This window comes from Neopsephotus bourkii, unplaced genomic scaffold (genome assembly GCF_033783945.1).
Source record: "Neopsephotus bourkii isolate Nb327-2 ecotype Australia unplaced genomic scaffold, CSIRO-AGI_Nbou_v1 NB_1298, whole genome shotgun sequence".
NCBI classification, from domain to species: Eukaryota; Metazoa; Chordata; class Aves; order Psittaciformes; family Psittacidae; genus Neopsephotus; species Neopsephotus bourkii.
The window spans coordinates 430,103-456,297 of NW_026901782.1; the positions used below are offsets into that span (position 1 = coordinate 430,103).

Below are 26,195 nucleotides of genomic sequence, written 5' to 3' on the forward strand. Positions count from 1 at the left end.
CACACAGGAACTTGTCCAGGCGGGCCTTGAATATCTCCAATGTGGGAGACTCCACAACCCCCCTGGGCAACCTGTTCCAGTGCTCTGTCACTCTCACAGTAAAGAAGTTTTTCCTGATGTTCACATGGAACCTCCTATGCTCCAGTTTACACCCATTGCCCCTTGTCCTATCACTGGATATCACTGAAAAAAGCCTAGCTCCATCATCATGACACCCACCCGTTACATATTTGTAAACACTGATGAGGTCACCCCTCAGTCTCCTCTTCTCCAAGCTGAAGAGACCCAGCTCCTTCAGCCTCTCCTCATAAGGGAGGTGTTCCACTCCCTTAATCATCTTTGTGGCTCTGCACTGGACTCTTTCAAGCAGTTCCCTGTCCTTCTTGAACTGAGGGTCCCAGAACTGGACACAATATTCCAGATGCGGCATAACCAAGGCAGAATAGAGGGGGAGGAGAACCTCTCTTGACCTACTAACCACACCCTTCCTAATGCACCCTAGGATGCCATTTGCCTTCTTGGCCACAAGGGCACATTGCTGGCTCATGTTCATCATCCTATCCACCAGGACCCCCAGGTCCCTTTCCCCTTCACTACTTTCCAGCAGGTCAACCCCCAACCTGTACTGGTACATGGGGTTGTTCTTCCCCAGATGCAAGACTCTACACTTGCCCTTGTTGAATTTCATCAAATTTCTCCCCTCCCAGCTCTCCAGCCTGTCCAGGTCTTGCTGAATGGCAGCACAGCCTTCTGGTGTGTCAGCCACTCCTCCCAGTTTAGTATCATCAGCAAACTTGCTGAGGGTACACTCAGTTCCCTCATCCAGGTCGTTGATGAAAATACTAAACAGCACTGGTCCCAGCACCGACCCCTGAGGGTCTCCACTAGTCACAGACCTCCACCTAGATTCTGCACCATTGACTACAACTCTCTGCCTTCTTCCTTCCAACCAGTTCTTGATCCACCTCACTACCTGATCATCAAGCCCACACTTCCTTAGCTTATCTATGAGGATGCTGTGGGAGACAGTATCAAATGCCTTACTGAAATCAAGAAAAACCACATCTACTGCTCTACCATCATCCCTCCACCTAGTCACTTCCTCATAGAAGGCTATAAGGTTGGTCAAACATGACTTCCCCCTCATAAAACCATGTTGGCTGTTCCTACCACGTGTGCTACATGCAGATATACCTTGTGAAACTTACACCCCCCTGGAACATGAAAATGACAGCAGCATTTTGATGAACGTGAATTCTGGTTTAATAGCAGGCAGGATAAATTATTTTTGTTGTTTCACAACCTTATGGTTTAGGCATTACAAACCTGTGTTTTCCTATCTGGCGTAACCCAGGGCCATGTTCTGTTCCATTCCATTCCAGAACCTTCATGCCTGTAGTCAGTTTGTATGCCAGAAGAACTGTGAAGGGCATACATTCCTCAATTTCATCAGTGGCATAGCCAAACACCAAACCCTGCACTGAAAAACAGGGACCTGCATTGAGAAACAGGGAAATAAGCCACTTGTTTCTACATTCTGTTTCCATTTCTGCATCTGTCTACCTATGAGATTTCCTATCTCAATTTACGGAAGGCTTCCAAACCATGCGTACGCTTACCAAACCAGTTTACCAAACCAATTTACCAAACCAAGATGCCCCCTGCACCTTACAAGCTATATAAAAGAAAAGAATACCTTTTATGAGATGGTCCTTGTCTGCTCCTGCAGCGATCCGGATGAGTCAAGGGGTCCCTCCGGGAAAAATTCCCGAGGGCCCTAGGGAGCCCTGTCCTCAGCAGGTCCTGCAGAAGAGCAGAGAGGGTCCCAGCTGGGTAGCCAAATTGATTCGGAGAAAACTCCAAGAACAAACTTGCCAACAAAGTTTTCAAGCTGACAAGCAGGTATTCTTTATTGCGGTGCCGGGAGACAAGGGGGATAGCTCCTCCTAACATGTGTACCCCAGTTGCCACACAAGCCGTCCTTTTATAGTCCCTGGGCATACATACATATTCATGAGGCTACATATGAATTACATCATTTTCCAGAGAGTGTCCCGCATGCGTACAGAATTGTGGTGGTGGTCTCTGAGGGTCGTTTACTTCTTCCAACAATCTTCATCACTTCTGGCAGCCTTTGAAGCACACGCAGTAGATGCTCATACCAGTTTAATTGGTTTGTTAGCACCAGAGGCATAATAATCCTCCTATCCTCCTCCTTATCAGTTAGTTTAACTGTAGCCCATCCTGGACACCTGCAGTTCCCAGATACCCCTTATCCCTGTGTCCTGTTCTTCTAGACTGTTTTTCTTAAAACTATGTCGGCTATAACTATTTATCTGGTGAGAATTCTCAGTATGTTCTCTACCTGTACTCTTATTTTGTTTTCTCTATGTATCATGCACCTCAGTAATTTCCATTGCTACTGTTACAAAGCCATCAAACTTAACATTACTTAAAACTAATTCTAAAGGTTTCTATATTCCATTCTGTGATTTTGTGCCCCTTTGTCTCACTATGTAGTACTTTAAAATCACCCAAACCTAGAAAGATACAGAGTTCATACACTTTGACATACAAGAAGCCTGAAATAATGTTTATGTATCTGCATGCACAAGAATCAGAGTCAGAGCAGGGTCTGGTTCCCAAGAATGACTCTACCTCAGACATCCGTAAGAGCCTGCTGCAAAGGTTTAACAGACATGAAGCTCATCAAGACTGCTCAGTCTTCTCCCCGCACATGACAACTAAAATAACACGGCATTTTATGCTTAAGAAGAAAAACCAGGGTACCAAAACGACCTGAAAAACCAGAAACTGACACCAACTGATAAAAACCTTAATGGTAGCTTTATCCGTAAGACCACTAGATATGGGAAAAGCCACTTTCACTGAAACTAGTGAAGGCTGTGCTACTTATTTTCACTTCCGGTGATTAAGAGAGCACACAACTTACTGCCAATTCTTAGACTTTGCACAATAGCCTTTAAGGAAAGGCTCTGGTCCAACACAATTCTAACTGCTTGTGCAGAAACTGAATTTGATTAAGCACCTAGAATTAAGTCCGACTACCTGATCCCCTGCTGCAGTGTCATTGTCACTTTGCCATGGGAGAGAGCATGCTTGGTCTCTTTACACTGTTATTTGAATGCTACTAAAACCATGCAAGTCTTTCAGTCCAGTTCTAGTGAAGGGAGTTTTGTAAAGTTAGTTCATACATTCTTGAGAGTTCATAAATTGTTAGAGAAGCTTTTTGGGATTATCTAGTTATCTTGGCTAAAACCTTTCTAACTGTAAGCATGTAAGCTTCCTATACTATGTTTTGTATTGCTAATAGCAGCAGACAATCAGCATTTTTATCCAACAGTCTCAGGATCTAGGCAAGTTAGTGGTATTAGTTCAGACTTGAGCTCTTAAAACTGAAAGGATAAGTGTAATCCTACAAGCTGCCCCACCAAAGCTTGTTATATTGCTTATGATGACTAGGGTTGAAACCATTTAGGTATTAAAGCTGGGAGAGGAATGTGTAAAATGTACCAGAAACTGGTATTCATTTTTTTCTTGTAATAGGGTTCAATAGAATTAGAGAAAAACTGCATTTATCATGTATGTGAAGGGAAGACTGAAGGGGAATAATTATATAAGGGGTTCAACTGCTGGAAAGATGCTACTTTGGGAAATATGTTGAGAATACATAAGGAATTCCCTTGGGTGTGAACTTCAAGTGTCATAGGCTTATGCACGCCAAGGACAAGCAACATCAGTGTTAAATCTTTCACTGTACAAACCTGCAGATGTAACAACCGCCTTCTGACTTTTGTGCAAACACCAGTTCTCCTGCATCAGAGAAGCAGAAGGTACCTAGCACTTTCAAGAATAAGTCTGTTACAGGTATGCCATCTTCAGTACCAGGCATTGAAAAATGCATATCAACATCTGTGTGGTTTTCTCCTAGGTCTGAATGCACATTTCTTTTTTACTTTTTGAAAGATCACAAAAACATGACTTTGGCCACATGCAGAACACACCTAAGAAGGAACCCATGAAGGGTCTTGCTCACCTTTCTCTCTCACAATTTGTTGGTAATCTACAGCCTGGGATGTTATCTCTCCACAAAGCAAAATCCTTACAGGTTTTGCACTGCAGAAAAAAAAAAAGAGAATTTTACTGGTACTATTTTACAGTTACACAGGGAGATCCTGAAGATGATTCTGTGACCAAAGCATTAGTCATAGCAGAAACTCAGTGAAAAGCCTTAGCATACATACAGGTCCATATGCAAACACTCTTCAGCTGATATGAACATTAAAATGTATATGGGGGGTCCATCTTACCCAATTATTCTATCTCCACAGCAACCAGCAGCAAATTCTATAGGAACAGATCAAGTGCATAGTGCTATTTCTCCAAATACTTCTTTGGTCTCAACAATTTCAGTTCAGGGTTTTCCTGAAGCTAAAGGGCCATAATTTATTACCACCCTTTGATAGATGTTTGTTGCAGTAACTCACTTAGCTGCCCTTCACAACCATGAAAACTTTTAGCATCTACAGGACCCAGGAACAAGAAGCCCTGCAACTTCATTACAAATTTTGTGCAGAATCATTAAATAATTTATTTAATTGTTTCTTTCAAGCATCCACTTGGCCTCCAAACTTTTTCAGTTTATGTTAATACATACAGAAAGCAACCACAAAAAAGGCAGCAAATAAAATTCAGAGAACCACAGATATATTTTTCTACTGGTAGAGAGAATCAAGTTTGATCATCTCCTTCAACTACATTTCATAGTTCCATAAAATACAGTGGCTTAGTACTTACATAACACTTTGAGACTTTTTTTTTTCCCTGAAACTTTGAGTCAGGGCTTGAACAACGAAACAGAAATTCTAATTTTCGCTCAGTAAGCCCTTCAGTGAGTGTCACAATTGCTTTTTGTCCTCTAGCCCACACTCTTATAGCAGACTTTGTGTCTGGTCAATCAATTTATCTTTTCTTATGAAAGACTTATGCTTTAATGTAATACTCAAGTTTTTCTGACTCCAGTCAACAGTTTTAGTGCATGTTTTTCTTAACATAGTGTCGACGTGGGAGTCACGGACAATGCAGGAATGATCAATGTGATCAGCGAATGCCAATTTATTACAAAGCTTTAACTCCTTATATACCATTTCTTACAGGCACTTACAGTGATTTGGCATATTATAATTGGATACATGTCTTGAAGACCCTTAGTGATTAACATATAATTGGTTAAGCACAGGTGTGAGAACTTGACCTCGAAAGCTTGCCAACAGTCCACAGTTCTCATTAACCCGGTGAATTACAGCTGCTTCTTATCTTGCTTGCTTAAGCTTCCTCGGGCCTCTCACGGCCTTGCTGTATGTTTCAGGATTATTCAGTTTATGTACCAATTATGTGTTCTCCCGTGAGAACACTGTCTCCACAACATAGTACATAAATCAGGGATTTATGTATGTAGTCATGTCACATCTCAGTCTTCCTTTTGGCAAGACACACTGATAGTATTTCTTACCTCTCATGACACATTTTATAGTCCTTGTCATTTTTTGCAGCATTTCCCTGTTAACCATCTCCAGATTTTCAGTGGTTTTGGAGGCATAACTGCCTCCAATGCTGAATTACATGCTTTGTCAAGTCTAACACATATGCTAAACCCTCCCCACCACATCACCTCACTGCTCACATCTACGCATCAAGGGTCACACGAGATTTTTGAGATGAAGTGTCATTTTAGCTCCCACTATTTATGGAATGCAGCTGCTCCTTTGTGCTTTAACTATGACCTCGATGGCTTTTTCTATGAAAAAAATGACTGCATTTCAGGCCACAGAAATTATCAGAATGCTGGAGCACCTCTCCTAAGAGGAAATTCTAAGAGAGTTGCAGTTGTTCAGCCTGGAGAAGTCTCCAGAGAGACCTGATTGTGGCCTTTCAGTTCTTAAAAGTGGCCCCAAAGATGGGGAGAAACTTTTATCAGGGCCTATTGCAACAGGACAAGGAGTGACGGTTTTAAACTAAAAGAGGAGACATTCAGGCTGGTTGTGAGGAAGAAATTCTTTACAATAAGAGTGGTAAAATACTGGCACAGGTTGCCCAGAGAGGTGGAGGATGCCCCATCCCTGGAGACATTCAAGGCCAGGCTGGATGTGGTTCTGGGCAACCTGATCTAGTTGAAGATGTCCCTTCTCATTGCAGGGGGCTTGGACCAGATGACCTTTGAAGGTCCCTTCCAGCCCAAACTGTTCTATGATTCTATGATTCTATGATTCTATGATCTGATCACACATCTTATCTAGAAGATAAAAATAAGGCATACATAATATTTCTTTTTGTAATAAAAAACAAAAAAGTGATTTCTTAATAAAATTTCATTTCCTGTGAGCAAGAGACTTCTGTTTATAGGCATCTATCAAGAGGCAATTTTGGTAACTTATATTCTGAAAGGTATATCTTACCATGTTTCCAAACCTCTCAAGTCTGTTTTAGCTGACATTTTACTACCATCTGCATGGGCCAGCCTCTAAGGTGAAGAGCTGCAAAGGCATCCTGAAATGTTAGTTTCAGAATAGTAGTAACTTTGGAAGAAGTATTTAAGCTAAGGCCATTCAGTAGGCGATTTACATCCTTCCCCTCTTTGTTTTAAACCTCATATTGCATTTTCTGTGTGAATTACCTATTTTGATCCACATCTTATAACTGTCAGAAATCTGCACTTTAGCAGTGTTTATCCCTTCAGTACTTCCAGTGGGTACCTCTGAGATCTCACTGGTCAACTTTTTGTATGACGGGAAGCATTACTCTCCCTGCAAACAGGTACGTCAGGTTGAAGTTCACTCCTGCAATTATCCATAATTATCAGGCTCATCTCAGTTTAAAAAAAAATCTGTGAACATGCTCTCAGGGATAAGCATTGACCACTCACAGGTTTCCACTATTATACTTCCGAGTTTGGGTCTGTTTTCTTAGGACAAAAGCACTGGAGCACTGGAGAAAAAAAGTTTTTACCTGTTCTGTATTTATCATATATGACTTATTGTCCAAGTAAGATCTTGAATATGCCAATCACATTTGGTTTGTTAAAAGTTAATGAAAAAATCAGGTAACAAATTAAAATTCTTTGTCTCATCAGGGTAACTGAACCAGGTAAAAGCAATTCATATTATTTCTTGAAAAGTCCAGGTTTTAAAGGTTGCATATCTGCAGAACCAATTCACATGCAGAATGTGAACTAATCTTCACCCACCATCATTACAAGTAAAGGTATCCAACATATGTTCAGCCACCCCACTGCACAGCGAGACCTACAGCACTGTCTTTATCAGCCAGGTGCCTGCATTATTTGCACAGCCTGTATAATTATCTATATAATTGCCAATCTACAGTAACTTCTCTTGTGGGCCCAAAGGAAGTTAATGCAGAAGCATAACTGAATATCCGTGTTAAACTACTTATTCACTTTTAAAGATAATCTGGTCTGGAAACAAACATCAGAATGAAATTATGAGGTAAAAATAGAGTTATTCTGTACCACAAAAAAAAAAAAATCTGTAATTCAGTGGAAAGTATAAGTTCAAAATCCATACTAGTATGAGAACTGTAAAGTAGTATTTTCCAGTACAATCTATAAAGCTAGGAAAAATGAAAAGTGCTAGCTTGGAACTTTGAATGGATAAGCCACTGTGCCATCACTACCACACCCAAGTACGGATTAAAACAGTCTAAAAGCAAAGCACAAGTGCTAAAACTGTATGTGCCCTTTTTGTTCACACAAGCTACAGTGATCTCAATTTCAGCATGAGATGTACTTATGGAGGTGCACAGGTCTCTCCTTCACTGCCATGATTTTCACAATCTGTTTCAACAGTTTCTGTACATTTTGTTTCTAGCGTTTTCCCCACTCAAGCTGAAGCTAAACATTTAACTGTGCATTTCATAATCAGTTGCAAAGTAAGTCCAACGCTTTAAAAAGTTGGAAAAAAACAAAACAGCCACAACAAAAAAAGGTAACTTGGTACTTGCAAATTGATTCGGAGAAATCTCCACGAGCTCGCCAGCAAAGTTTAAGTTGACAAGCAGGTACTCTTTTTTGCAGCGCCGGGAGATACGGGGGATAGCTCCTCCTAGCGTGTCTCAGCCGAACCTCAGACTTGTGGTTATAGTGTTGCTTAACACGCATATTCATTAAACATCGTACATATTCATTTACCATCCGAGAACCGCTTTACATAATTCCACCCCCATTTTCACATGCGCACAACTTGGTAGTGGTCTTTTGGGAGTCGTTTACTTCTTCCAACAATCTTCATCACTTTCTGGCAGTCTTCGAAGCACATGCAGTAGATAATGCTCACACCCGCTTAATTGGTTCGGTAACACTGCAGACATAATTATCCTGGCCTTCTACTTGTCAGTTAGTTTAGCTGCAGCCCATTCGGAACACCTGCTAGTTTTGATAATCTTTATCTACACATCCTGTTTTTCTATCCTGGTTTTCTTACCCTTATTTTTGTACTAAGGTCATAAGGACCTAAAACTATGGCAACTACAACAGTTTATCTTATACAAGGATTCTCACTCTGTTCCCTAGCTCCACTCTATTATTTTTTTTTTCTGTGAAACATGAACCTCAGTTATTTTCCATTGCTACTGTTACAAAACCATCAAACTTAACATTACTTAGAACTTATTCTACTTATTTACAAAGGTTTGTATTTCATTTTGTGCCTCCTTGTCTCAAAACCTTGTTTTCATCTATTTGTGCTGCATTGGCCCCCAGCTCAAACGTTATCTCACTGACATTTCTTACCAGTGTATTTACTCAGATAATCAGAATCCTGGTCAGTTACTTAAATTATATTGCACCTTCACTGATAAAAACTGACCACAATTTGAAGATACAAGGACATAAGATGAAAGACAGAAACATCATGTAGTCATAATCTTGTGTAATCAAGCATAAAATCTAGTAATGCCAAGTTCCAAAGTTTGTCATCTGGCTAGTTTGTCAACAACCCTGAGGCACACTGAGTCCTGCAGATTGCGAAATTGATTCACATCAGAGGGTCCAATGCTCAAGCAGGAATGGCATAACCTGGAACAACCATTAAGATTTATTGCCTTCAGGTGTGTGTGAAATGTACTTTAAAACAGTGCTCTGTTTTAAAGCAAACAATCTGTTGTGGTGGTTCAAGATATGATGCCACATGCTTCAGTGGTCTTGCGGCTGCTGTTTGCTATAGGCTGGGCAGACAGGACAACATCACTGGTCTCATACTGTGCCATTCTCACCTAATGAATAACAATCCCGAGAATACAGGTACAGAAGAAAAACTGCAGTGCAACTCCTCAGTGTTTGACACCACTTGCAATTTCTCACTGTTAGGTTTTTTGTCTTCTGCTATGGAAAAAGTACGAGGTAATACTTTATTTTTATTTTTTTTTTCAGTTTAAAGCCATTATCCCTTGTCCTATCAGATTATATTTCACAGTAAACAAATAAGACCGATTTTTGCCAAGCAAACAAAGACACTAACCTGAAATCGATTCAAAATAATTAACTGGTTCTTTCTTTTCTTCACTGAGGGAGATATGACTGAACTTCCATCAGATAGCATTATCCAGAACAAGTACTAATAAAAACAAAGATTCAGTCAGCACTTTACTTACCAGAATGCCCTTCAGCAATGAATTCTGAGGTGAAAAGAAATTGTTTGGGTTTGGGGTCTTGTTTGGCTTTTTGTTTGTGGGTTTTTTGAGGTACTAACTGACATATCTTAGTATCTTTATGCGCAAATGAGAAGGACCCAAAGCAGCTGGACTACAGAACAAGCACAGGCAGAACACGAAGTGGAAATGTTAACATATCTATACAAACAGCTGATGTAACTGCTTCTGCTAGTTTGTTCCTTAGGTGTTCAATAGATTAAGACTGATTTGTGTGAACTTTACAATGTACTGCTACAAAAAACTCCATTTGTAAGACTTGTGTCTGGCTAACCGTGTTCATTCTAAACTCTGCAGAAGTGTTATCATGATGTGAAATATGAACACAGCTAAGCCAGATTTCAGTGTTTTTGCATGTTTCCTCAAGCTGCCATTCTTACTCTAAGTCCTAAATAGAAAGGACCTCAAGTTGGTAACATAGCACAGAGATTTTAGATTAATTTGTAAGGGAAAAATGATACTTTCTCCTAGGCATAATATCCATACATTGTACTCAGCTGCAGTAGTGAACTATGCAGATGTATATCTCCATGTGAGAACAGATGTTCATAACAGCTCCAGGTTGCAAGCTCCAAATAGTATTTGTGTCAGTGGCTAAGGGAGTAGCTGTAGAGCAACCAACAGCATGCTCTGTAGAAGTAGTGATTAAGAGAGAACACTGTGACTGTGCACACTGGAACACCCAACTACAGCACAGTACCACAAAGCTACCTAGGAACAACAGTGGATGCGTCATCTGGTCTTAAAAAGCATTTTCCTGGTGAGCAGCTCAACACTGCTGCAGTATGTTCTGCTAAACTCAGCTTCTCTAAATCACTAGTCTAAATCACTAGTGACTCCATAACCTAGGCAAGTTAAACAGTAATAAGAGTGGTACTGAGATGCATGCATAACTTCAGCTACAACTGAAGGCTTTGGAACTGGCCATCACAAGCAAACCACATTCCCTAACAGGACATCAGAAAACATTTTGCAAAAGATGTGTGTTTGTTCTGCAAGGAAGTCTTCGCTACCAGGAAGCAGCATGCCTTCACTTCAGGACACCTCCCAGTAGTGAAGTGAGGTAATGAAAGCAGTAATGAAGGCAAAGCACTTAGATGAATGAGTCAAAGCCCACCCTCAAAAATATAAAGGTAAGTTGTATTTCAGCTGCAAGAATGACTGGAGAAGGCACTGCCTACCAGTGGTAACTCAAGTGGTAGCTAGTGTGATGCAACAGGCCAGTCATCCTCGATGGAAAACACCCTCCACAAAGTGATGCATGAAGAGGTAACTGGTTGAAAGAAAAAAAAAAAAAAAAAAAAAAAAGGAAAACAAAACATCCACATCCACACCCCTTTTGGTTCTGCCTTTTTTTCTTTTTTTTTTTTTAATCCTTGGCATATAAATTTGAGCACTTAACACCAGAAAACGCCTATTCTCAGAGGACAGTGATTGCTCAAGTGTGTGTGAAAGAGAAAAATAAAGAGGAAGGACTTTAAACCACAGTTAATCAGAAGTGCACTATGAAATCAGTTAACTCATCTATTTCATTGCCTTTCTTTAGCTTCAGAATTCATTGTGAGACAACTCAAAGTTAAACTAGTCATACAGACATTTGTGTGCCTGGAGCTACTTCAATTATGTTTAATAAATACACTTTGAGCTCAAGTTACATGTTTCATAAAACATTTCATACAAACCATCAAAAAACATTCATATGAAGAATTTCACTCTCCTCCTTCATGAACTCATGCTGCATTCTAAAATACTTGTGCTTTACATTCCATTGTGCACCATTCCATTCAAAATATGCTTCTCAGCATGTTTTATAATGTACAGTACAGGTAGACTCCAACCCCAGTCTTGAATGGATAAGGAAAAAAAGAAAGAAAAAAAAAAGGAAAATAAAATGTCTCTTGTGTCCTACAGGAGAAAGGGACTTTTCACAAGGGCAGGGAGTGACAGGGCAAAGAGTAATGGTCTTAAACTGAAAGATGGCAGGTTTAGATTTAGACATTAAGAACAAATTCTTCCCTGTGAGGGTGCTGATTCACTGGCACAGGTTGCTCCGAAAGCTGTGGCTGCCCCATCCCTGGCAATGCTCTAGGCCAGGTTGGACTGGACTTGAAGCAACCTGTTCTAGTGGAAGGTGTCCTGTCCGTGGCAGAGGGGTTGGAACTGGATGAGCTTTAAATCCTTTTCAGCCCAAACCGTTCAGTGATTCTATGACTTTAAAATACGATCTATAAACAAAGCTGAGAATCTCCAGGCACTACGGCCTCTGGTAAGTGTAATCTTCGGTGTCTGTACTTCAAGCTTTGGTGGCGCTAAGATATTAACACACCCTTTATTGCACTGCTTCTTCTCCCAGCGCCCTCAGCCTGCGTCAGCCATCAGTTTTTCAGACGCCAAAACACCAGCACAGACCCCCCCCCCCCCGGCGGACCCGAGGCTCCCCCCGAAGGAAGCGGCGGCTCCCGCCCCACAGAGGGCGGTGGGAGGGGGAGCACCGCCCCCACCGAGGGTGGAGCGGAGCGCAGCCAAGCAATGTCGGCTCCGCGAGCCGCTGAGCCGGGCCTGGACTCGGTGCCGGTGCGCGGCCGGAGCATGGAGCTGGAGCTGGGGAGCAGCACGCAGACGTCGCACCGGCTGCTGGCCTACAGCGATGCGCTGCTCTCCATCATCGCCACGGTGATGGTGAGCGCCCGGCCCGGCCCGGCCCGGCCCAGCCCAGCCATGGCGCAGAGCCTGCCCTGCCCGTCCGCGGACCCCGGGCCGGCGGCGGCCGGACTGCGGGGCTCGGGGCAGGCTGGCGCCGAGGGTGGCCCCGGCAGCACGACCAGGCCCAGGGCCCGCCGGCGAGGGGAACGCACTGGAGCAGCAGCAGCAGCTGGTGCCGGGTTCTCCGGGTCGCGACCGTGCCCGCCCGGCGCTTTCGGAGAGCCGTGTGCAGCTGTTCCCTGGCCGCAGTGCAGACTCGGGGTGCATGTGGGGGGTGGCGGGGACAGCGTTGCCCTTACAGAACTGCGGGCAGGGTTCGTGATTCGGGAGTTTGTGGACACCTGCTGTCTGTTGGGTTTTAGTAAAACTCTCGGTAAGGAAAAGATTGTCATGTACTGATAAGGTTTTGTTGTTTCAGATTTTGCCTGTGGCTCACACAAAAATACATCCTGATCAGGTATCATTTGTGTTTTGTTTTATTATCTTCTGACTGTTCAAGTACATGTAACATCCTAATTTAGCAACCCCACTTCAAGTTCCAGACTTTTAAATAGCTCAGGCCATTAAATAACATTAAAGCCAACAGAAATTTCCCTTACGAAAACCATCTGTTGAACTCGGGGTGAAGAGCTTAAATACTCAAGATCAGTGTAATCTGAAGAAGTTGTAATATAAAACCTCAATGAGCTGTATACTGTAGGCCATAGATTTTGTCCAGTTACTTTTGTGTGAAAAATGAATTGCCCATCTGACCAAAGCATCTTTCAGAAAGCATCTGCTCTTTTTGGTAATACATCAGCACATAGCAAAGTTGCTTACATACTGTGAACTGAATCCTGAAACCAAGTTAATAATGTAATCAGAATAAGCAAAGGTGGAAAAAAGAAGACTACAGAAAACAAACTTCTCAAAGAAACAGGAATGTTAGGAGACATAAATTGATCATTTGATAAATAAGTGGGTTCTTTTTAATCGGTATTTTGGGTTTTGTTTTTTTTTCCGCTCTTAAAGCCAGACCTAGATGCAAATGTTTTGTGTCATTTAGTTAAGGAAACCCAGGTATGAACAGTAACACTGCAAATATGCAGCAGTCTATTTAAGCCATTGTGGTGGTACATGAAAAATTTGTTGTGGTTAAGCCCTCCCCCCTCCTCATTGTTAAGAGTCATCACATGAAACCTGCTTCTATGCCACGAGTCTGTGCTAAGAAAATATAAAAGAGGCATTTTGTGGCCAACCCTCCCCTGAAATGTGTTATTGCAGTAGCAGTGATGAGAGCGTGCATAAAGGAATTGCATGGTGAACAGAGCGTTGGGAAACAGATTGGAGAGATGTGTTGGTACCTCATATGCCACTAACTGCATGTTTCAGCACACTTAGATGTGTCAAGTAAACCGGTTTCTCTGCATCGTAGTAAAAAGATGGAAGAGAACTGTACTCTTGGCAGGCATTTTCAAAAAATACGTTACACAGCTGCATGACTTTCCTTATTTGCAGATACTGCTAATAATGTCACAATGTAACATTTATCTTCCCTTTCTCTGTCTCTGCATTTCACTTTCTGTTTCAGAAACTGGGTGAAAGTGTTCAGCAACTTCTTCTAGCAAAAATTGCAGTCTACTTAATGACCTTCTTAATAGTCACAGTGGCGTGGGCAGCTCATGTAAGGTACGAACAGTGTTTAACCCCAAAGTTACAGAAAACCTATTGTTTAAGAGGACAGGAAGTAACCATGTGTCTGATAACATTTCTGTCTTGCTGACAAATTTCTGAATTCGCTTTTGTTGGATAACATAAAAAAATAATTGTGAGGAAATGCTACCCTAAGCAGTGGTGTAAGTGCTAACACAGTGATACAGAGAAAAGCAAAACCAAGCATTATATATATCTGAAATTTAAGTTGCTCTTCATTTTACTTCGTATTCTAGATGGAATTAAATTTCTAACTATGCTGTTTGTGTGTGCTACACAAATAGATGAACTGCTAGCCTGGAGAAGAGAAGGCTGCATGGAGACCTCATATCAGCCTTCCGGTATCTGAAAGGGGCCTATAGGGATGCTGAGGAGGGACTCTTCATTAGGGACTGTAGTGACAGGACAAGGGGTAATGGGTTAAAACTTAAACAGAGGAAGTTTAGATTGGATATAAGGAGGAAATTCTTTCCTGTAAGGGTGGTGAGGCACTGGAATGGGTTGCCCAGGGAAGTTGTGAATGCTCCATCCCTGGCAGTGGATGACCCGAACAGGTTGGACGAAGCCTTGGGTGATATGGTTTAGTGTGAGGTGTCCCTGCCCATGGTGGGGGGGTTGGAACTCAATGATCATAAGGTCCCTTCCAACCTTAACTATCCTATGATTCTGTTAATACAGCCGGCCTAAAACTTCTGTCTGTCAGTTCTGTGCAATGCTTCTCACAAAATCAATTGCAGTATTGCAGATGCTGCATTTTATAAACTCTGGACAGCATCACCTGCCCGTGTCTTGGTAGCTGAAAAGCAATTGATGTGCACACATCATATTGGAATGAGGGCAATTTTTGTTTGAATTTTAAAGTTTACAAATATTACTATATTACTCCTTTAAGTGGATTATCTGCGTTCTAACAGAGGTGTGCAACTGTAATTCAATACTTGAAGCTGATACTTTACATCAGTACTTTTATCACACTGCCTGCATAAGTAAATGCCAAGGCACAATCTTTGCATAGTTGGGGTTTTCTGGAGGGTGATTGGTTCTATTGATTCTAAGCAACACTTCTGTGAAACAGGAATTTCATTAACAAGATGTGGGGCAGTTTCAAAGAAAAGCTTATCAACTTTGTGTAAAAAAAACCCCAAACAAACAACCCTATGCTGTATGTTCAGGAGAAATAATTTTAAGCCTTAAAATTCTAAAAATACTTTGGCACTCACAGCATGAATTTGCCTCTGTTCTCCAAAGTAAAACTCAGAGAAAATTAGAATAATAGCTCTTCACATGGCAATATGAGACAAAGAAAAATCTGGGACTCTGGATGGACTCTGAACATCTGAATCTGCTCTGGAAGATCCGTGCAGTGCTACTGCAGGCCTCAGATCCCTAAACATCACTGCTTTATCTGACAAGCTAAAAGTCAGTCTGGTGCCTGTAGTTTTATTTTGGCTTCAGAGTATCAAGTAGGCTCACTCATATTCTTGTGTGAGCAGTGGACAGTGCCTGCTGGTTAAAGTCTGCCTTTGTTCATGCTTCAGAAGCATTTGGTTGAGCAGTGAGCACAGGCTGTCAGTCTCCATTATGAGCCTTGCCTGTGTTAAAGTAAATAGGTGATTAATCGACAGCTGATGATGGGTGTTCTGTGGCTCCCAAGCCTTGTGCAGCTCACCAGCAATTTTCTAGCTGTCCTGTCCCAGATGTGTCAGGTGGCAAAAGATAAAGATGTTCTGGAACAAACTGCAGTGAGAGAAAGCACACCAGTCACCTGCCCTTTGACCTGGCTGCATTTCATCCTATAGTGAAGTGCAAATTCTCCAGAAAATCATTCTTAACTCCTGCTTTTGAATGATCCCCATATCTTCCATTTTCCAAGGAGTGTTATCCATTTGTACCTCACTGCCTTGTTAGGTTTATGATATGTAACTTGATGGGCGAGAACTGACATCTGGATAACTTCACAGATGAGCTGACTGTTAACAGTGAAATCTAATTCAAAGTAAATACATAATTTCAGGTGTAGAGGAAGGATAGAGTTGGAAGGAAGCCAGTTTGCTTGCTACATCATATGCCATTTGCCCTTCAAATAGACATGATGTTCTTAGTAACTTCTCCATGATTGAGACTGACTGTTCGTATCTCGCTTTTTAGAGCTTTCTGACAAATTACTTCCATGCTTGAGCTAGAGTTTTGGACTACTTGTATAAATTCTGGATGAAAGGAAATCAGGTTGTCCTATAATACCATAAATGTACAATTGTATACAGTGTTGTAAAACGTATTTTGGGAGCTGGCTTGTTCATGATATCTTGTCTTGCCTTGAAAGGTTGTTTCAGGTGATAGAGCTTATAGATGATGTCCTCGCTCTTCTAAATCTGGTGAGTCTTGTCAAATTGGGTGTTTAACTAGCAAGTATAGGTCAATTTTTCGTAAGTCTGTATGTACATATCAAAAAGTTTCTAATTTAAATAGCATAACTCTGCAAAATTTCTAAGTTGGGAGGATGTAAAGAGTTTGAATTCCTCCTTGCCAGAGTGGCTTATTGGTAACTAACTTGCTTTTAACTTCCACATGTTTTATTATAAGCCAAAAGAAGCTCTGCAGCAGGTTAGTCTGAAGTTCATCTGAGGGAACTGAAGAGGCACCTATGGCAAAAGCTTTTGATTGTTCATCTATGTTCAGCTGAAGTATCTGTCCTCCAGGCTTAAGAACATGAAATGCTACGTCTTTGGTGGAAAAAAAAAGAAATAAAAGTATCTTAGTGGTAGGTTTGAATTACAGTATTCAGCCATTTCTCTGCTAAGTTGCCCAGAAGCAATTCAGAAGCTTATCTGAAACAGGATTATGTGATCTTTCAAACCTACCACTGAGATACCAATCTCTAAATCAGTGTTTTGAGCTTTATGCTTGCCTAAATCTTCTCTCTTGAAACTTCTCCATTTACTTACGTGGTTTTTTGTTTGTTTTTTTTTTTATAAGCCACCCTGTAATATCTTGGCTCCTAGTGGTTGTAATGGGGATGCTGCAATGGTGAACATATTCTTGCTTTCATCTAGAACTTTACATTATTTATAGTTTTGTTTTTGTGACAGTGTGCAACCACACAGTTAATTTTCTTAATAGAAATACTGAGTTTAAACTCCATGAGATAACACTACAGGAAATTATGTCAGAGGACAAGCTTAAGGCATATAATTCTTATCTAATGTAGTTTTCAAAGCAATGCATTTCTTTGTGCTTGAGGTGGTTGTTTTGTTTTTTTTTAATTTTGCTTCATCACATATGGAGTATTTGTAATCTGAGATGTTTTCGACAAACCAGGAACTCCTCTTTAGAACGTGTGTTATTTTTGGAATTGATAGTTTTCAAAAAAGTCTGTTAAGAGCCACAGCAAAACTTTTGCCTGTGGTATTGGTAACAAAACTGTAGTGTTTTGTAAAATAAGCCTGTACAGACTAGATAGCAAACATGGAAGTTGTGTACAGAACTATCCATTTATTACAATCAAAGCTCAGCAACTTCAGAAATATGGTTTTTTTCATAACATAGCATGAGTATTTGATCTGTTTGTGTTGCATTCTCTGGATGTGCCTTTAATGAGGGAATTCCTTGCTTTGTATTTTGCCTAGTGTTTCAGTATGCTTTTTTCTTTCTTAGGCTTGTATGATGATCATAACTTTCTTGCCATACACAGTAAGTAGTTTTCTAAAATTTGACATATGTTTAAATTACAGGGGGGTTTTCTTCATTTATTTGGAGAGACTTTACCAAAGTGTTCAGAAACCCAGAAGTGTTACTGTTGTATAAACCCTGAATCCATTGTAATAGTTAAACCTTTTTTAAATTCGTAAGGACATGTTATAACCTTCAGTTACTGCATGTTATAGACCAGGCAGAAAATGGGTATTGAAGAAAAATTACAATCATAGGAAGTCGTAGTTTCCTGTGGTTTCTTGTTTAAAAAGCATCTGTATTGAAAAATGTCGGAGTTGTCTGATGGTAGTTTTACATTTTGTAAGGGAGCTAAAGCTGTGTTTCAAACTCCTCTTTGGATGACAGAATATTTTCCTTTTGTAACCTAGACAGTTTCTGGTATCATTTTGACTTGACAGCAAGGTTGATTCTGACAGCCATTCATTCATCTGCAAACCTGATGTTCTGCACAATTTTTGGTCAGATAACCTTTAGACCTGGCAAGAATATTTGCAACTGAACACCATATTAGCAGAACAAAACAGTTGATTAAAATGCATCTTGATTTTTATTGTATGTGTAGAACAGATTTATGTGAGAGGCATCCTTTTCTCTGTGAATATGTTTTATGTTATATATATATATAAATGTGAGGCTGGAAAGAATAAGGCTGTGGTCATTAAAATTATCTCTGTCAGCAACAGAATATAGGTTTTTTACTTTGACTTGAAGCTGAAGTAATTTTGGAAGGTTTTCAGTGTCACCCTGGTACTAAACCATGCTTTCCTCCCTCCTTTAATGAAACTGGATAAATTAATACAACAGGGAGCCATGGAGGTAGAGAAATTAAAAGGTTCAAAAAGGTTCTTCAAAACAAATTTTCACAACTATCAACTTTTTTCCCACTGAAACTACTGTTAAACATTCTGCTCAGCTACAAGCCAGTCTGTAGTTATTATGGAGATAGTGTCAGAGAGGTTCAGGTTTTGCAGTATCAATATAAAAGCAAAGCCATCTCTCTCTATGTCTTTGGTTGGGATGCCTGCCTGTGTTTGTGGATAGAAATTGCACTGAGTGGAATTATGTTGAAATGCAACACACTGTTTAGGCTTTTGAGTTTCAATATCGAATGAAGATTGCTTCTGTTTTTGTATGGTTATTCCTACATTTCTTCTTAAATATTTTATCTAGTTGCATTCTTTCTTTTTTTTCTAGTTTTCCTTAATGGCCTCTTTTCCGGAGGTACCTTTTGGCATTTTCCTGTTCAGTGTCTGTGCTGTTGTCATTGGTCTTATACAGGTATTGCAGCTATCTATTTAAATTTTCACTTTTAAATAGATTTTCTTCAGTAGAACTAAAATATGTTTATTAACTATGGGTAATCGCTAAATGGGTTTGTTTGTACAGCATTCTTTCTCAAAGTGTGTCAGTTGTAATAACATATTATCCGTATGTATGATGAAAGGTTGCATTGTCATGTGAAGCTGATCTGTGTAACTAAATCAGCTGTTCTCAAAGTCTACAAAATAATAATTCCTCTCCCACTCTTTAAAATTTCTTGGGCAAATAGCAATTGACTTTTCCTGTTGAGGTTATTACTGAGCTGTGCAGCCATAGCTGAGTGAACATGGTCTTTCAGCCTCAAGTCCTTGTCACTTCATATTCCTCATTATGGAAGTCTTTATTCCACTTCATTAAAATCTATGGTCATGACATGGATTTTTAGAGGAGGCAAAATCTTGACATGCAGTGTATGGTGAAATCTCAGAGTTTCTAAGATCAGCCCTCCATGTGGGAGTGAAGAATAATTTTGCAAGTGGTTTGGAATTTGTTGATTTACGGGTTTACATTTGATAGGCTGCATGTACTTTTATGTAGTAACATCAGTAATGCTCTTCTCCTTGCAGGCTGTGATAGTAGCATATGGATTTTATCACCCACACTTACTTAATCAACAGATACAGGTGTCTGAAAATCAGAATTTCTATAAACATCATATCTTAAAGATTATCCTCAGAGGACCGATTTTATGCTTTTTAGCAGCAATCTGCTCTTTTTTCTTTATTCCTTTGGTAAGTTCTCCAGTTAACTGAAAAATTTGATGCAGCAGTTTATATTAGTTGTATTTAGGACTCTATATTAAAATAATTGTATCTATGTGAAATATGCAGACTTAACTTAAATATGCCAGTTATGTGGTGCTGTAATCATAGCTGCTATTTTCTGTTGAAGGTGTTCAATTTACAGATACCAATCCATAATTATTTGATCCATGAGTATGGACAGTTTTTGAAAGAATATTCTGCTACAGTATTAACCTTATTTTCTCTGCCCGATTTACTTTTTTTTTTTTTTTAATGCTTCTCTTAATTCAAAGCAGGTCTTCTAAACTGTAACTTAGCATCTTGCTTATCAGAAGTAGGTGAATGTGTATGGCTATATGAAGTAAGTATCACACTGCACAAACTGAAGGCAAGTAAATCTAATTGCTGCACTCGGTGTAAGAGCAAACAGAATAAGCAGACTAGTTAGCCAACCTGCATTTCAAAACAAACGTTTTTGGCTAAGGCCTGCTCTTACACAGCCTTCTTCTCTGTCATCTTTATAAATTACAGGGAGTTGCTCCTACTTATTAATAGCTTTTATCTTCTCAGAACTCCTGTTTGGAACTGAAATCTAGTTTTTTTATGTATCGTGAGCTTCCTTTCCTCTTATTCTTTAGGAAAAGCTGGATTTAGAATTTTGAGAAAAATCCCATGGGAATTAGCAGTGTTTAAATAATACCCAAATTTGGGAGGAATTGGGTTGCTGTTGATAAAAAGGATAGTTATGAGTCCAAATGTGAAAAGGCCTAATTTTAACTGAAAATATGTTTTCCTCTAACACCCTTACTTCCCTCTTCTCCCTTGCCTTGTTCACTAGTGTATTTTCTTTTAATATTAGTAACAATGAAAATAGTCTCCAAGTTGCTCTTGTGCAAAGCCTGTGAATCACTCAAGACCCACTGAGGTGTCTTTGGGACATAAGTAGTAGAATCATAGGATCATAGAGTATCTCCAGTTGGAAGGGACCCGTAAGGATCAGATGGGTTAGTTCTCCAACTTCCAGTGAAGTCATTGCTATATTTTGTTAGCAGAATTATTTCCCTTCTTGTTTTATCTTGCTTCATTCTGGCACTAAATTAGCTATCAAAAAGCAGTTTCAAGTTGCACATGCAAAATTCAGGACGTGCATGTGCATTTCACATGAGCCTTTTACATGTAATTAAGTCAGGATTTGTTTTTCTGAATGTGACAATACCTGAAGATTGGGAGCAACAGTTTCATACTAAACTTGAAAGGTAATTTATATTTTGATAACAAAATTTAAACTGTATTCACTTTCTCTCCATAGTCTTATGTACTTCTTGGGCTCGTAATCGTTTTTCCACATCTCACTCGATTCACTACATGGTGTAAAACTAAGATTGTTGGTGAGTAACAGTATTCATGGATATTTGTCCAGATACATTAGTAGGTTGCCAACATGTTATCCAGACAGCCTGAAATGAAGTAGTTTTAGTTGTACTTCCATTTTCAGACTGGGAACATAGTGATTTGGGGTTTATTGAACTGTCTGCTTCATCCAGACAGTTTCTCTCTTGCTGCCTCATTTACCTTAATTTATGACTAGGTTTGTGTAAGGCACAACACATTCAAAGAGCATTTCTGAATGCAGAAGTTGTCTGGTTTGCCCTGACTATGCACATGCATGTACACACACAAAAGTATATGAATGACAGCTGCAGGCCATCTAAACCTTTTGTCCTAAAAAAGGAGAATGGAGACTGAAGAAAACAGGAAGCAAGCTCTATGCTTTTATCACTTTCTTCCCCACAGTACCTTATGGTTCCACATTTTCAAACTGGCAAGAAGAGTACCTATAAATTAAATGTTTTCAGGACAATTAATTATTTAAGGTGTTGCATCTCATTAATCTAACTGCTGTGGTCTAAAGTTATGCCTTCACACATGGCTTAAGTCATCTTAAAAAGTGCTTCCTTCCCTCACACTCCTTGCTTACGTTTCTTCTGCCCTCTTGCGTCAGCACTAACAATTGCACAACCACACCAGCAGCCAGAACTGCTCTTGAACCGTGCTGAGGTTGCCAGTGCTAAAATAAAGGAAAAGGTGGTATCATGCAACCTATTCACCCAAAAAGTGGAGTGCCCCGTTTTGAGAGCAATATAAACTGACCAGAATAACACTGAACAGACCACGCCTTTTGAATTAGCACTCCCAAACTGAGTCAGAAGAATAACACCTTTGTGCTTCTGCTGTTGTTCAGCCCAGCAGAAGTCCGACTGCCTACACTGCATTTAGGAACATTCCTTCGACTCCCCCATGTGGCAGCAATATTAGGCAAAAATGCTGTGAAACAGCTAAAGCCAGACTCTCAGAGCCAGGGAATAAACACAGAGGAACAATGCTTATGCCTATTATGATGGGGGCACTGTGGTCTGCAATCAGGTATGTCTCACCCTGCTGTATGGCTAACTAACTTAAATTAGTGCTCTGTTGACTGAGTTGTGGTTATACTTGCTTTTCATTCAGTTTCTCTCTTTAATTCCTCTGGAAGCTGGAGGTTTTTTCTTCATCCAGTCCATACTGCTGAAGTGGTGCAACTCGGCTAGCTGGCCAGTTCAGAATCCACCTTTTGTCCAAAGATTGGATTTATTTTAAAGAAGGTTATTTGATGTCCCAATACATCTTCCAGCGAGTTTTTAATCCCATGCAGTAGAAGACCTCCAGCTATTAGGGCTTTGCAACTCGTTTAGCTCAAATGTTTGGTCCAATTACAGCTTTTGAGCCATTATTCACTTGGTGGAAATGGTCTGCCATACATTTTAAAGGACAGGGCTTTTGGGGCCCCGAAGCAACATTAAGTTCAGGGAGAGGCACAGCTCCAAAAAAATGGAGTGACTGACCTGTGTGGACGTATGACAGCCTTCTTTCTACAGCAAGATTTTGGCAGGCGGAGAGAAAAAGGGAGGTCACAATAGGTTGTTTAAATACCTATTTTACACTATCTGATTTTGTCTTTTTATACTGTCTGATTTTGTCTGGTGTTTGTTTCCAGGTCGTAGAGATGAACAGGAGGAACATCATAGCTTAGAAACCTTCACTTTTTACCTCAGTGAGCCTCTAAGTAAGGAACGAGTCGAAGGATTCAGTGATGGAGTATATGCTATTGTAGCAACCCTGCTCATTTTGGATATATGGTAACGCTTTGTGTTGCCTCTTCGCTTTCTGTTATTAAATATAATACTGACTTTTGAGGACATAAAATTATTTCCATTGTCTTTGACTTCTAAAACCTGCAGTGGTTACTTTGAGTATGATTTTCTGGAAAAATACACAACGCAAAGAAAAGATAATTCTAATGCCCGCATTTGAGCAGTAGTGATCGTAAGTCTATGTAATGTGTCCTGGGGTAGGCACTCTTAAAGAGCAAAGTTTCACTTTTGCTTAGTCATGTTTTCAGATAAAAGGCTTTTATAAAAAAAAAAAAAAAAAAGATATTTAGTCACTGAGGCAACTTTACTACATGAACTTAAAGGAATGCCAACTTAGACTGGGACTTCCTTTCAGATCTAATTTATTTGCAGAGCTGTTATTTGAAATGCTGTTTCTAAGTCACAAATTGGAGAAATACAGAGTGGATGCCTGTTGTTCTCTGCTTGCTCAAAGTAAACAGTGTAGTTCAGTTTTGCTCCAGATGTGTTTTTATAACAGTACTATGCAAAGTAAAGTAAGTTTTCTCTCCACAGTGAAGACAATGTCCCTGATCCCAGAGAAGTTGAGGAGAAATTCCACGGCAGCCTTCTTGAAGCTTTAAGTGAATATGGGCCAAACTACCTTGCATACTTTGGCTCATTTGTAACCATCGGTCTCCTGTGGTTTGTCCATCACTCACTTTTCCTTTATGTAACAAAAGCTACACGATTAATGGGACTGCTTAACATACTTTCATTGGCCTTCATTGGTGGGCTTCCACTAGCTTACCAGCTGACCAGTGAGTTTGCAGAGAAGTCTCACAATGAAATAGAAGCCATTCAGGTCAGCTGTGTTATCACTTTCTTTGCCAGCATATTTCAGTTTGCAATATGGACTACAGCCCTTCTCCATGAAAGGGAAACTTTGCATCCTTTTGCTAGATATGGTGGCAAGGAGCATGCCTTCATGTTTGCCAAGCTGGCTCTCTACCCTTGTGTCAGCCTTGGGGTCTTCTTTCTAACATGCTTGTTAAGTGAATTTAGCACAGCAATTTTCCATCTTATGCAGATTGTAATCCCATTTGCTTTTCTTGCCTTGCGCATTTTTGTTAGAATTGCTTTAACTGTCCTAAGGTCCATGATGTCTCTCTCCAGACGGAAGGTTGTATTGTTAGAAGAAGAGGAGGCATGTTTGTCTCCTACTGAACCACTGTCCTGAATTTCTGTGCAGTGCATGTGAAGTTAGAATATTAACTTCAGTTCTTCTGACTCACATAATCTTCATGTTTGGATTATACTGACCTAAACTAAAGCGTTCTTGGCCATAACTGCGGCATATTTAAGTTTTAGCTGGTCATGTGTGAGACCCTGTCTCCAAAACCTGTAATTGAAATAATTGGGTAAATAGGGGATACAAAGAAAAGCATGTTCCCTTTCCTTTAGAGTTACCCTTGTGAAAAAAATGCTGCTTGATATGTAACTGCAGTGACGATTGATTAAGAAGTGCACAAACACATGCCCTGCAAAATGTCCTTTTTTTTCTGATATAGGGCAGCAACTGTGGGAGCCAAACACAGGTATAGAAGCTGGCTGTGCTACTGTAAGATGGGGAGCAAGGCTTGAAAGGCACGGAGACCTCTGCGTTTCTGGATAGTGCATCATGGCACACAGATTGCTAGTCTGTCCCCTTTTGTCACCCTTTTTTTTAAGGTTACAATGTCTCTTCTTCATAGTCAAGAACTTGTGGTGGCATTTTGAAAGCTACTTGTGTTTGAGTTGTGCTGAGCATGGGTTTAGATGGGAGTCGCAATTGTGACCATGTGCAGTCTTCAAGGCTAGCTGACCACAAGTTCTTCAGGCATATCTGCTCTTCTAAAAGAAAAAAAAAAAAAAATGATGCATTTAACATGTGAGGATGCATGTGGTTATGTATCCAAGGTTTGAACCAGATTTAGTATCTCCCAGGGAGGTGATTCAAAGAGGACTAGAGGTAAATTTATTTTCAGTTCTGAAGCAGTTGCTCATCTGAAATGAAAGATTTGGATTTCTCAGGTTCTTTGTGTCTGTTTTCATATTGAGAGAACATCTTTCCATCCATTCTGATGGCATTATGTCATATTCAGAGAGAGTGTGTGACTTTCCTGACACAGATAAGAGTTCCCCATCAGGTAAGGAGTTTTTCCCTAAGTAGAAGCTAACTAGGGGATCGCACAAATTTCTGAGTCTTGCTAAGCAAGACAGCAAAAAAAACTATCCCTGTAAAGGTTCCAGTCCATGGCATGTTGAAGTTTTTCTACACTTATGTTCAGTTTATTAAGCTTTATGCCTACCAAAAGTTACGCTGCAGAGGGTTGTACAGAAGGAATGGACAAAGTCATCTAGCCTCTGGCTGCCCTGGAAGCCTTTACATTTCTTTTGGGCAGAGCCTGTAGTTTGTATCTTGAACTTAGTGCCTGACAATTTTAATGCCGTATTTAAAGGCATTTGAGGGATTTTGTTGTTCCTTTAAAAAAGAAATAATTAAAAATACTGTAGCAAACTATGTCTGGAGTAATTGTTAGTGAAGACAAATTCTGGTATTTCACTTCAGTTGAGATCAGTCTTGAAAGCACTTACGCTTTTGGTCTGAAGAACCCTGATACCAATATGTAATTGTTAGTATTACATACTTCTTGTGAGAGAGTATGTTCAGATATCCAAGGAAGTTTATACCTGTCTGAGGTAAAATGACTTTTGGGAGGATTTTGCATTGCATTTGTATCGCAGTGTTTTTCTGGTATTTAATAAAAGCACTTTTGGTTCTATATGGTTTTGTTTCTAATGTGCAGCAGGCACATAATAAGCAGTGAGTATGTGTATTTGTAATAAATTTTCATCAGTGAAAAAATCAAATCTTCTAGCCCTTTATTTCTGTTCTGCAAGTGAAACTGAAATCCGATGTTTACAGTTAGAAGTATGTCAGACATATTTTTTTTTCCCATTCAAAATCATCAAGGTCCCTTCCAATCTCAATCATTGTGATTTTCTATGAAACACCCTAAAGCTTGTAATGTGATGTAAGGAAACGCTGCTTCTAATCGTGTTGGTACTTGAAGAAAACAAGACCTGAAAC

General features: G+C 40.1%; 1 protein-coding gene across 1 annotated transcript; it reads left to right on the top strand.

Annotated features, from left to right (window-relative positions):
• Positions 1-12,263: 12,263 nt before the first annotated feature.
• TMEM175 (transmembrane protein 175) lies at positions 12,264-25,887 on the top strand. Its single transcript, XM_061366060.1, has 10 exons — positions 12,264-12,423; positions 12,866-12,904; positions 14,018-14,115; positions 16,463-16,514; positions 17,794-17,829; positions 19,045-19,128; positions 19,737-19,901; positions 21,223-21,301; positions 22,948-23,089; positions 23,639-25,887. Exons 1-10 carry the CDS (start codon positions 12,274-12,276, stop codon positions 24,300-24,302), a joined length of 1,509 nt encoding a protein of 502 aa, XP_061222044.1. The 5' UTR covers positions 12,264-12,273; the 3' UTR covers positions 24,303-25,887.
• The last annotated feature ends 308 nt before the right edge of the window (positions 25,888-26,195 follow it).